Genomic DNA, 12,571 nt, shown 5'->3' on the forward strand with positions numbered 1-12,571 from the left:
TGATCACCCTAAACTCCCTGTACTGTAGTGGTGTTCTCGTTCAAAATAAAAACCACCATGCCCTCTGAAGGCCCCGCCCCTTCCGATATGAAAGGGCAAGCACAAAATGCAGGAACGTACCTTGGAGTTCCAGAGCTTCCTAAAGAATATTTCTCTTGGCACCAAACTCTGTTAAATTTTATATTGAGTTTTATACTTTAAATATATTCAGGCATCCTGCAGGAATTTTCTGGGATGATCTTTAGGTGTGAGCCCCTAGAACTGTCACTACAATGTCCACTAGCATTTAATGTTGGTTGGCATTTAATGTTTCATCTTAATACATAGTTCATATTAATAGTGCTCTACAGTACATCTGACTGTGAGTTTCCCATTCTTAATACATTACTACCCTAGACATATGTGATCTGAAGCAGAGCTACTTCACAAAAAATGAAGCTAAATCAAGCAGCAGATTCTGTTCTGTTCACCTGAATTAACATACATTATTGATACAGGCCTGGATAGAAATGTATCATAGAGTAACAATTACACTACAAAAAAAAAGCTATGAAAAGCTCAAAACAAAGCATCACACAGAGCAGCAAATAAACCAAACTGAGCCAAATTAGCAGACTGTGCCTCAAGTGAATGGAAATGTGACATCATTTAGACTACTTTTCATGTAGCCTTATACTTATACTTGTATTAATACTATATTGTATTAATATTATGTTTTAATACTGTTTTGTATAATTTTACATAATCGTGATGTTAACTGTATAGTTTTTGTACTGATTTTTAAACTTCATTACTGTATTTTTTTTTTTTTTAATATACATATCAGGGTTTCTTTTGGAATCTAGCAGGACATATAGCCAAATGACAAATGTTCATTTTTGCATAAGCCAAAATGTTAGCTTTAATTTTGTTTGTTTATAGTAGCCATGCAGTTATTGTTGTTTGCTGTCCCATGGAGTACATCAGTGTTAACTTAGACTTAAAATAGCACTGACAACCCCACAGGACCATTAAAGGAAAGAAAAAAAAAGAAAAAAAGAAAGAAAGAAAGAAAAAAAGATATATTATATTGCACCAGTAATGGGCACGATATTTTTTTTAATGTGACTTTTTATTAGTCTTGGCTATATCTGCTATCATTCAAGTGGTATAAATGTGTGTGTTTTGTGGAACACTGTATGGAACAATCTACAAACATACGTGTGTGTTTTTACATGTGTAATATAATGACTCCTTTTTGAAACCAAGGTGTTTGGTGCATCACACTATCTGCTTGTGCATACTTATACCAGGCCTATATTAAACTCAAAGATATGATGAAAACTGAAAAAGAAAGTTAAGGTTTTAATTTTAACTTAATTTGTTAAGTCACATACAAAGACATTACTAGGATGTCTGGTTTTAAAAAAAGTCTGAAATGCATGAAACTCCGTCAGGTCACTCCTTCAGCATGAAACTCCTTCAGGTCATGTGACAGTCTGATCAATTTAATATCACTAATGCTATAAAATCTAAACAGATGTTAGGACATTTCATGGATAAATAGGGAAAAAAAATAAAGCTTGTCAGTATCCTGCAGCGTATCCTCCCTTTCGAGGGTCGGATTCAGCGTATAGACGGTTTTCCTCTCGCAGGATCGCCTGAACCACAGCACCTGTTGTTGTCAACATCTCAGTCAGGTGATTTTTCTTAATAAGTCCATCAATTACAGCCTGCACAGGGAGACAGAATTATCCAGACTGCATATAATATTTACATATAGTATACAAGAAAGGAGTTAGTTTATCAACACAATATAATGACCCGGTGACCACATACTTTTAGTCATACAGTGTTGCACTCATTTAATCACATTAGGATCTGACAGTGAGCAGTTATAGAAATTACTCTGTGGCAATAATAGAAATTACTCTACCCAGTGTCTTTTTTTTTCAAATGTTCATTCCCACAATGTAAATTTACAGACAAAGAAAATACAGTTCTGCATAAGTGCTAGTAATTAATGGCTGTTTACACTCACCACGTCAAAGTCTGACTCAAACAAAGTGAAGTTTGGACTGAGCTGATGATGAACTCTGGGATCAGAAATGGCTTTCTTCAGATCGTAGTTGAAGAATAGTGAATTTAAAATGACCTAAAACACAATTCTGTTACTTCACCACAAATCAATATCAATGAACTGCGTAATTAATTGATTAATTAATACATTTCTTTTCTGCAGCGTCTTTCATCCCTCACTCCTTACTTTCTTTCTTTCTTTATTTCTTTCTTTCCTTAAAAACTTTAAAACAACTTACCTCAGAAACTGATGTTGTGATTTTTGTCCCTCCTGAGCCACCAACCACCAGTTTAACTTTATTATTTTTGTCAAACAGGATAGCAGGACACATAGACGACATGGGACGCTTTTCTAGAAATAGAAATTCATGTGCAACATCACAGAAAGTAAATTGTAATAGTTCTTTTTTTTTTTTGCTCCAGTTAGGTACACCGAAGTACTATGTACACTGCACATGTAACACATCGAAAGTAAGATATCATCAAATGTAAATCGTACAAGGTTGCCCATTGCTCCGAAAATCTTAAGAAGAAAGTTTACTAACGTGGTAGGATGAAGTTATTAGGTGAAGGTGGAACACCGAATCCATTAATTATCAGAGGAGAACTGAAATCATCCATCTCATTATTCAACAACACGCCTGTAGATGAGGACATGACCTTGGAGCCAAAACTATGGCAACAAAAAAAAAGACATCATTATTACAAACACATGTTTTTTAGATACACTTTTTTTTTCGAACATAAGAATAAGAACACAAATGTTCTATCTTGAAAGATAGTCCATCTAGCTAGATTGATTGAGAGATAGATTTCTGACCACTTACTAATGATTAATGGTGCTGGTGGCAGCGACTGCACTTCCGTCTGCGTCCACTACAGAAATATGAGATGTTCCATGATTTTCCGGAAGAAAATATTCGGGTTCGTAATAACTCTCGTTATGTGTCGTGTTATCTGTGATTTTCTGCCGGATTGAATCTGCAAAGCTTTTAGATGTGATGTTGTGGATAAACTGGGGAAGAAATGACATAAAGCAATATATTAAACATATGAATATAACATTACATTTAACAGTATAGGTTCAGGAAAATCTGAGGCAGCTACACAGAACTCTTTCTATATACTTTTACTCTTGGTGCCACCTTCTGTTCATTATTTAGCAGTTTCCAGGGTGTCTCTAGTTCTTAAGCAATAAAACTGTAACAATTATTGACTGTAAGAGAATTATATTCTCTTTATTGTAGTTAGACACACAAGGCATTTTCTGGTGTTGCTGTAGCTCTAAGACTAACTTACATCAGTGATGTTAAGAAATTTGGGGTCTCCCAGAACACTGCGTTTAGCATATGCAAATTTGAAAGCCTCCACTATACGATGATATGTGAGAATTTTCTTCTGAGTGCTGGAAACGCTGTCTGCTGTGAAGTTATAACCTGCAGAGGGGAAGAGATTGTGATAAACACAACCAAACACTGATCTAGAGGTGTGTATCGGGACTGGGATCCTGTTGAACCCAACTAAAAAGTATTTTCATGCAGATGCACATGGTCATACGTGTATGTGTACATTTTCAGGCTTGTCCCTTGTGCACAGAGATTTCTCCAGATTCTCGGAATCATTTGATGATATTATATACTGTAGATGATGAGATATTCATAGTAGTCGCCATTTTACATTGAGGAACATTATTCTGGAATTGTTCCACAAATTGTAGACGCAGTTTTTCGCAGATTGGTGAACCTCTGTCCATCGTTACTTCTGAGAGACTCTGCCTCTCTAAGATGCTCTTTTTATCCCCGATCTGTTCCCAATTAACCTCCAGCTGTTTCTTTTCAGTAACACTTACGTTTCCATCCTTTTGTTGCCCCGTCCCAACTTTTTTGAGATGTGTTGCGGGCATCAAACTCAAAATGACCTTATTTTTTTTTCTTACAACGGTACATTTGATACGTTTTCTATGTTCTATTGTGAATAACATATGGGTTTATGAGATTTGCAAATCCTTGCATCCTGCTTTTATTTACATTTATTTACATTTTACACAGCGTCCCAACTTTTTTGGAATTGGGGTTGTAATACATCCGTGTATTTGACAGTCAGTAGAGCCTATGCGTTCAATTCATTTGTGTTTGTTTTCATTATGAGTAAAAGTTAACATGTTTACGTTTAAATCAAGTGGTTGCTTTTGCCAGAGAGATGTGTTCTCACCGTTCAGTATGTTGAGGATGAGGGAGAGAATGGGGCCACTGGATGGAGCGTTTGGCACAAACATTGTAAATTCACCTATTGATACTTTCAAAGGATTTTCATCCAACAGTGCAGTGTAATTCATTAAATCTTCCAAAGTTATAATGCCATCTAAAACACACACACACACACACATCAGACAAAATTGTTCTCTATTTATACATTTCAAAAAGCACATGGGTGACAAATTAAAGGAAAAATCAGTGGCTTCCTGTGACAGATTTTTACAGAAAGAAACTCGCCTGCATTCCTAATGTCTCTGATGAGATTTTCTGCGATCGTTCCATGGTAAAAAGCATCTGCCCCTTTCTCTGCAATCTGCTGATACGTATCCGCCAGCTTCAGGAAGGTGATTGTGTCATTTTCCTTTAAGATACCTCCATTTTTGTTACAGAACACGGAACTGAAACACAAAGCCCAGAACTGTAACGCAGAGCACAGAATAGTAATACTAAACACAGAACCGAGACACAAGATCAGAAAATAAAACAAATAGACAGAACTGAGCCCCAAGACAAAGAACTGAACACAGCACTGAAACAAGAAATGTAGAACTGAAGCAAAAGAATGAAATTGAAACTCGAAACACAAATGAAAACATGGAACTGTTACAGAAAACACACTAATGACAAACAAAAAACTAAACTGAAACCAAAACAGTTCTATGGCTGCATTCAACTTGATTTTATTTTCAACCTCAAGCTAGAAAGTGGGGGGGGGGGGGGGGCTGTAGGGGGGGAGGGGCTGGGGTTATGGACGCCTCCATATTCGTCTTTGTTAACAACAAGCTAGCAAGCTAACTGTCATGAGTGATATATATTTTCCTCCTCAAAAAAGTGAACAGTATAGTCAAAGAAATAGATTTAACAAGCAAATATGTCTGTATGTTGATTGATCTAAAGCAAATATTTCCTACAGTGGTGCTTGAAAATTTGTTTATCCTTTTTGATATTTTCTATATTCCTGCATAAATATGACCTAAAACAACATCAGATTTTCACACAAGTCCTAAAACTAGACAAAGAGAATCCAATTAAACAAATGAGACAAAAATATTATACTTGGTCATTTATTTATTGAGGAAGATGATCCAATATTACATACCTGTGAGTGGTAAAAGTATGTGAACCTCTAGGATTAGCAGTTAATTTGAAGGTGAAATTAGAATCAGGTGTTTTCAATCAATAGGATGACAGTGAGGTGTGAATGAGCGCCGTGTTTTATTTAAAGAACAAGTATCTATCAAAGTCTGATTTTCAAAGCACATGTTTGTGGAAGTGGATCATGGCATGAACATTTGAAGATTTCTGAAGACCTCAGAAAAAGAGGTGTTGATGCTCATCAGGCTGGAAAAGGTTACAATATCATCTCTAAAGAGTTTGGACTCCACCAATCCACAGACAGATTGTGTACAAATGGAGGATATTCACGACCATTGTTACCCTCCTGAGGAGTGGAGACCAACAAAGATCACTCCAAGAACAAGACGTGTATTAGTCCATGCGGTCACAGATTAACCCAGGGTAGCTACTAAGCAACCAAAGGCCTCTCTCATATTGACTAATGTTAATGTTCATGAGTCCACCATCAAGAAAACACTGACAGCAATGGTGTGGATGCAAGTAGAAAGTCACTGCTCTCCAAAAAATCACATTGCTGCTCATCTGCAGTTTGCTAAAGATCATGTAGCCAGAATTCTACTGGAAAAATGTTTTGGGGACAGGTGAGACCAAAATAGAACTTTTTGCTTTAAATCAGAAGTGTTAATTTTGGAGAAAGGAAAATACTGCATTCCAGCATAAGGATCTTATTTCATCTGTGAAACATGGTGGTGGTAATATCATGCCTTGGGCCTGTTTTGCTGCATCTGGGCCAGGACAACTTTCCATCATTGATGGATCAATGAATTCTGAATTATACCAGCGAATTTTAAAGTAAAATGTCACAAGGTGCACTATTACAATATGTTATGAACATGCGTGATGACTTTGATATGATGTGTCCTCTAGTTCTAAAAGAAACCGCAGTGACACTTGTGTAGATAGTTCTACAACTAAGTGGAGGACCACTGGACCACCTTGGTTACTTAGGTTGAGGATAATGACTGGGGTGATCAAGACATAGTGAGGTTATTTTTGGGCTACCCACATGGGGTAATGGTCAAGGAAATGTAAGGTCGTTGCCAAAGAAACAATCTCACAGAAATTTCTAGTAGTACTGAAGGATACCGCCCTGGTGGTTCTGCACAGAACCATGGATACATACTGTATGCAACCTTACAAACTGAAGTACAAATCACAGAACTGAAAGACAAAACACAGAACTGAGACACAAACCACAGAACTGAGACACGAAACTCGGAACTGAGACACAAACCACGCAACTGAGACACAAACCATGGAACTGAGACACAAACCACAAAACTGAGACACAAACCACACAACTGAGACACAAAACACGGAACTGAGACACAAAACACTGAACTGAGACACGAACCACGGAACTGAGACACGAACCACGGAACTGAGACACAAACCACGGAACTGAGACACAAAACACTGAACTGAGACACTAAACACAGAACTGAGACACGAACCACGGAACTGAGACACGAACCACGGAACTGAGACACAAACCACGGAACTGAGACACGAAGCACGGAACTGAGACACGAAACACAGAACTGAGACACGTATGTAAACTGACAGACAGAGCACGGAATTTATTTTCAAGCATGAAACAGAGAACTAATGCACAGAAGACATGAAGCTAAAACAAAAATCTAAATTGATCTATCTGGTGAACATCAGTAGATATTCACCATAAAGCTTCGTCCGTGAGGATAGCATTTTTGCTACTGTAAATGGCTCCAGCGAGAGCTTTACCAACAGGAAATCCGTTCTTTGCGAGTTCGATGCTTGGCGTGAACAGTTCTTTCCAGGCCAGCTTGCCATGACGCTGATGAGCCAGCTCATATCCTCGAATTTCTCCAGGAACAGCGATGGAAAGGCCGCCTGAAAACAAAGCAACTTTAACAGAAACCTTTCAAAATATTCACGTTAAGAATCTTTTTACATCTATTATTATTATTATTATTATTATTATTATCCCCATAGTACACAATTCCAACCCCCCCTTCTATTAAACTTGTGACACGGCCTGTCTGTGGTTTGGATCGCCTCCCTGATCCTGAAGACTGGATCCTGGACCGTGTAACTAGTTTATGAGTACCTTTCCGAGAAAGATCAGTGCTGTTCCCGAACATGTCCCGAGAGGCGTTAAAGGGTGCTCTTTCACGCGAGTTAATTGTTTCCACTTGTCCTATTAAAAAGAAAAATCAGAAAGTCTTTGTTAAAAAGTTCAATATAATAAAGGATGATATATGTGTGGTATATGTTTGGAAATCTGGGAAAACTCATCAAATGTTGCTGTGGCTGATGTCTGGAAAATTGAAAAACGATGAAAAACCCAGTTTCTGCCAAAATTGACTGTCTCTGCCATGCAATAACATACTTTATTTATACTTTAAGTAAACGTACATGTATGTTACATGGAAGTGTTTTTATGTAGGTTATTCTCTACACTTTACCTCTGGCTGTCTGCATGAAGAGTTCATGTGGTGTAAGAAGCCAGTTTAACAAACTCAGCAGTACATGCAATCATTAGACTTAAAACTGTGCTAGCTAATGGTGAGTTCCTTGTGATCTGAGAATTGTTGGATAGTTACGTGTCATAGTGTAATAGATATTTAAGTCTAATCAATTTGTGATCTGATGCTGATTATCTGCCTTTTCTTATGTTCACATCTCTTCTGCTCGTCATTCGTTCTCAGGCTCTTAATCCATGTCGTTTATTCACTCTCCAGCACATTCAAATGTGATTCTTACATAGATAAGTCTAGCACATATCCATATTCACATACGTAGCAAAAGCCGTAGAGGTGTTTCGATATTACGGCTGCCCTTACTGTGTTATGCATTTTGTAGATTTGTATTTGCAGTTCAATTCCAACTTTCTAACTATCTGACAGACATGTTATCGCTCACTCTAGGGATGGTTTAGTGTGAGTGTGTTCTGTAAGAGCATGGTTCAGAGGAGAGGGGGATTGTTTATTCCGTGTGTGTGTGTGTGTGTGTGTGTGTGTGTGTGTGTGTACTTGTGTGAGCATTGTAGATGGTGAGGAACAGGCCTCCTCCGATCCCCATACTGTGAGCATTCATCAAACCTACACACAACAGAGCAGCGATTGCTGCATCTACAGCAGAACCACCCTTTAAGAGAATGTCTCTGAAACACAGAAACACACGCACACACGCACACACACACACACACACACACACACACACACTGCTGTTTGCTTCACTGCTCATTTCATCTAATACACACCATATAGGCGCTTAGTAGTGGTTAGCATGTTTGCCTCACACTTCCAGGGTTGAGGGTTTGAGTCCTGCTGTAGCCCTGTGTGTGCAGAGTTTGCATGTTCTCCCTAAGACATGTATTGTAGGCTGATTGGCATCTCCAAAAGTGTCCGTAATGTGTGAATGTGTGCGTGATTGTGCCCCGCGATGGATTGGCACCCTGTCCAGTGTGTCCCCTGCCTTGTGCCCCATGCCCCCTGGGATAGGCTCCAGGTTCCCCGTGACCCAGTGAGGATAAGCGGTACAGAAAATGGATGGATGGACACACCACATTGTTACATGTTGTATGCTCAGTTACTGATCGTAGCTCAGCTATTAATATTAATAAGCAGATATTATTGAGGAAATAGAAATTGACTTTTTTTCCCACTGGAGTTGGTCAGCATTGAAGAAGTACTGACAACACTCAAGACACTGTCAGAAAAGCATGTGATGATGGAAGTAAGTACAATATCAGGGTCATTGTATTGTCCAGTAGTTTTGACCACAGGATATTTCTGGATGTGATAAAAGTCGAGGAACACTGCTTTGTTTGATACACTCATACCAGCATCACATACACTACAGTGTCTCCGCTGTGCTGAGAATGATCAACAACACGAATAATATCTGGTTCTAAAGTTGCCCCTTTCTACTGATGGATGGAGTAGAAGCAGATTGTTAAACACTGATCGGCTACAGTCAGAAATGACATACCTACAGTATAGTGGTCTATAGCAACGTTCCCCAACCACCGAGTCACGACCCGCAAGAATGAAAAACTCTCTAGGCTATATGCGATGCCACTGTATTATTTATTGTGTGTTTCCCCTTTAAGAGCCACTATCCAAATTTACATAGGCGCTATTTCAAAAAGGTTAGAGACCCCTGGTCGATGGGGTATGTCTACCTGATAAACTCGCAAAAAACTTGAACATGCATTGTGTGAGTATCAGTTGGACAATCTGCTTCCTACTACACATTCCTCCACTTTCACAGTCTTGTGACATAATGGACGAGAAAGTATCGCAGACAGTAACTTCACAGGACTTGTTATTATATAATGTGCATGTGTTTAGCTCTCACCTGCCAACTTCAGAGCACGGCCCGGCGTCTGCTGCTACAGCGGCATGTGCGTACGATTTCTCAGTGACGACAGATGAAACTTTACCCTTATATCCAAAAAACACACCTAAAAACGTCCCGACTGCAGCAATTAGCAGCACCGCCAAACCCACCACCACCGACTTCCGCACCATCCTGATGCGAAACACCACAAGATCAATGTCCTGGTAGTTTGAAAAGTCTGTTTATATCTTGTTCTTGTTGTTTTTTTATTATTACACAAATCACCTTCACAGACTCCTACCACTGACTTAAAATTTGTTAAAAGAACATTTCTTACCTTGAACTGAGCGTGCCAGTGTCTCTTAGCGTACTGACTCTTACTAGCACTGTAGCAATAACCCCACTTGTGAAATTAAACTTTAACTTGAGACTAGAGAGTGAATAACTGGTTTATGTTGCTTTTTATTACAGCTACAGGTTGCTGCAACACCCAGGTGAGGAAATACATATGGCTAAGGTGTTTGACCTTTGAACCCTTACACCTTTCACACATCACAAAGCTAAACTGGATTAAATGTTTAATCAGTTCGAGCCGCATTTTCTGCAGCCACGGCGAAAGATTAAGTGTGCTGCACTGACTGTTAGAAATATTGAGTGAAGTATAACTAATACAACCAAAATTGCCTATGATTCAGTCTCTATAAGGAGATGTGTGAATAAAATACATCATTCACAATCGATGTGAATTTAAACAATGATATTTATACTATGTTTTATAATTGCATTTACTGCTTGCTTCTTTTGCCTATAATAGGTTTATACACAGTATTAGTATTTTTTTTTTTTTAAATGAACACCCAAAATCTATTATCATTGTTTCATTTCTCTACTTTCTTAATTGGTCTAATACATATTTCTAGCTCTAGAGCTTGCGCACTGTCTCTCACTAAAGTCAGTGCTGCTCTCTTTCAAAGGGAACTCAACGTTGCAGGAGTTTAACACTGTGGGAATGCCTCGATGCGTGACTGGTATCTGAAGTCTGTGTATTGTGTATTTATTGTACTGTGTATTTATTGACTTGCTGTGCTGAGGTGATGTAGCATTTCACGCATCACGTGACCATAAAACGGCGCCTGTAAACCAGCTTCTTTGTCTTCAGCGAAGCCTCATGTTTGTTGAGAGTGGAAGCTAGCAAGCGCCTCCTCCACCTTCGGCATAGCAAAAGAACCGTACTGTTTATTCCCAGTATGGCCCCTAATTTTGTGGCCTGGCGAAGTTCTTCCACCGCCTCGGGCCATTTCCCTCTCCACTACCTGTGATTCAACCTCTTAGGCATAGGGGATAGACCCGCTGCTACATAGGCTTTGCCAATAATGGCAAGCCAATAAATTGGCATGATACTGGTCACGTGCAGAGGTGTTCCCACAGCGTTAAGCTCATATAACATCTTGTTCCCTTCTCAGGGAAGAGGGTTACCAGACGTTTTGTTCTGGGTTTTAGTTTTTTGTTTTGGGCTTTTTGGCAAGCATGTTTTCTGTGTTTCTTTAATGTTCTTTTAGGAAACATGACACAGCAGGAAAATCTGCAATTAATCATTATTGGTTATAGGCTCAAAATCTTGCTCCAAAAGCTCTCAGATTTTGTTACATTCCAGATCTGTGAAGAGCTGATGATATTTCCGATGCCTACACAGGCTTTCCTGTTACACGTAGTGAGCACTGTAACTCCTTCAGTAGCCAAGTTTCCATCCACTTTTTGTGCTTTTCTGTTATCGACAAAGTGAAAGTGCGTAAAAAAAGATTGCGATATTTGCTGTCTCCATCTAATTGGCCTTTTACTGATAAAATGCTATGCGGGATGACGTCATCCTTTAAAAAAACTAATCGTCGCATAAGTTTTGGTGTATCGCAAAAGAAATCTGCGCTTGAGCCGTTTCCATACGTAATGTTGTGTATATCGCAAATTGTGTACCTTTTGCGTCCTGCATGTCCTCCAATCTTTGTAAAATGGAGAAAGTACTGAGATAATTAAATGAAATTGAACCGCTTACTTTCATTTTAATTTCACAAATGATTGCAGTCGTTCAAAATATCGGAAAACAACGTAAAAGAAAGGTGAGGGGGTGAATACTTATTGGTTAAGCAAGCACGTCTGGGACATATCAGTAATGCTGATATGCTTCATGCTGCAACATGGGAAAAAAATAATCACTAGATGGTGAGAACTTTCTGGAGGCAATGTATACAATTAGATCTGTGCAGCAGGCATTTTTCTTCAGTATTTCTTCAGTAGTGACCTGTTCCTGAGTCAAACACCGCATTCTGAATCACTAGTTTTTCTCTCAATTTATGCAAGCTCATACAACGTTTTGTTCCCTTCTCAGGGAACAGCGTTACCGGACGTTTCGGTTCTGAGTTTTATGGCAAGCATGTTCTCTTTGTTTCTTTTAATATTCTTTTAGGTTAAAAAAGTTTATAGGCAACTCTGAAGTCTTAGCCAATCCGAACAAGTAAGGAATGATACAACAAACCAAAAAGAGTGCAGGAGAGGAGGCTGTGAAGAAACATGTCGCAGCAGGAGAATCTGTCATTAATCATTAATGGTCATAGGCTCAAAATCTTGTTCCAAAAGCGCTCCGATTTTGTCACATGCCTTCTAGCAAACTCCAGGTGTGCCTCTATGCTAGACTTTCTCAGAAGTGGTTTCCTTCTGGTCGCTCTCCCATGGAGGCCAGATCTGTGAAGAGCTGATGATATTGCGGATGACTGCACAGGTTTTCCTGTTTCAGGTAATGA

General features: G+C 38.9%; 1 protein-coding gene across 1 annotated transcript; it reads right to left on the reverse strand.

The window, feature by feature from the left end:
* Positions 1-1,324: 1,324 nt before the first annotated feature.
* ggt1b (gamma-glutamyltransferase 1b) lies at positions 1,325-10,142 on the reverse strand. The gene is made up of 13 exons (XM_053645340.1): positions 10,114-10,142; positions 9,795-9,968; positions 8,465-8,595; positions 7,540-7,629; positions 7,130-7,322; positions 4,551-4,711; positions 4,270-4,419; positions 3,358-3,494; positions 2,886-3,073; positions 2,604-2,731; positions 2,298-2,410; positions 2,021-2,134; positions 1,325-1,712 (listed from the first exon to the last, which is right to left on the reverse strand). Exons 2-13 carry the CDS (start codon positions 9,965-9,967, stop codon positions 1,566-1,568), a joined length of 1,725 nt encoding a protein of 574 aa, XP_053501315.1. The 5' UTR covers position 9,968; positions 10,114-10,142; the 3' UTR covers positions 1,325-1,565.
* Between the last annotated feature and the right edge of the window lie 2,429 nt (positions 10,143-12,571).

The sequence above is a fragment of the Ictalurus furcatus genome, chromosome 16, assembly GCF_023375685.1.
Source record: "Ictalurus furcatus strain D&B chromosome 16, Billie_1.0, whole genome shotgun sequence".
NCBI classification, from domain to species: domain Eukaryota; kingdom Metazoa; phylum Chordata; class Actinopteri; order Siluriformes; family Ictaluridae; genus Ictalurus; species Ictalurus furcatus.

What these genes read in the sequence shown, in the direction of transcription:
- ggt1b (XM_053645340.1), bottom strand. Translation starts at nt 9,967, where the DNA reads ATGGTGCGGAAGTCGGTGGTGGTGGGTTTGGCGGTGCTGCTAATTGCT. An exon ending in CACTGATCTTTCTCGGAAAG is followed by an intron (nt 7,323 to 7,539) that starts GTACTCATAAAC and finishes CTTTGTTTTCAG; the next exon opens with GCGGCCTTTCCATCGCTGTT. An exon ending in TTGAGTCAGACTTTGACGTG is followed by an intron (nt 1,713 to 2,020) that starts GTGAGTGTAAAC and finishes CTCCCTGTGCAG; the next exon opens with GCTGTAATTGATGGACTTAT.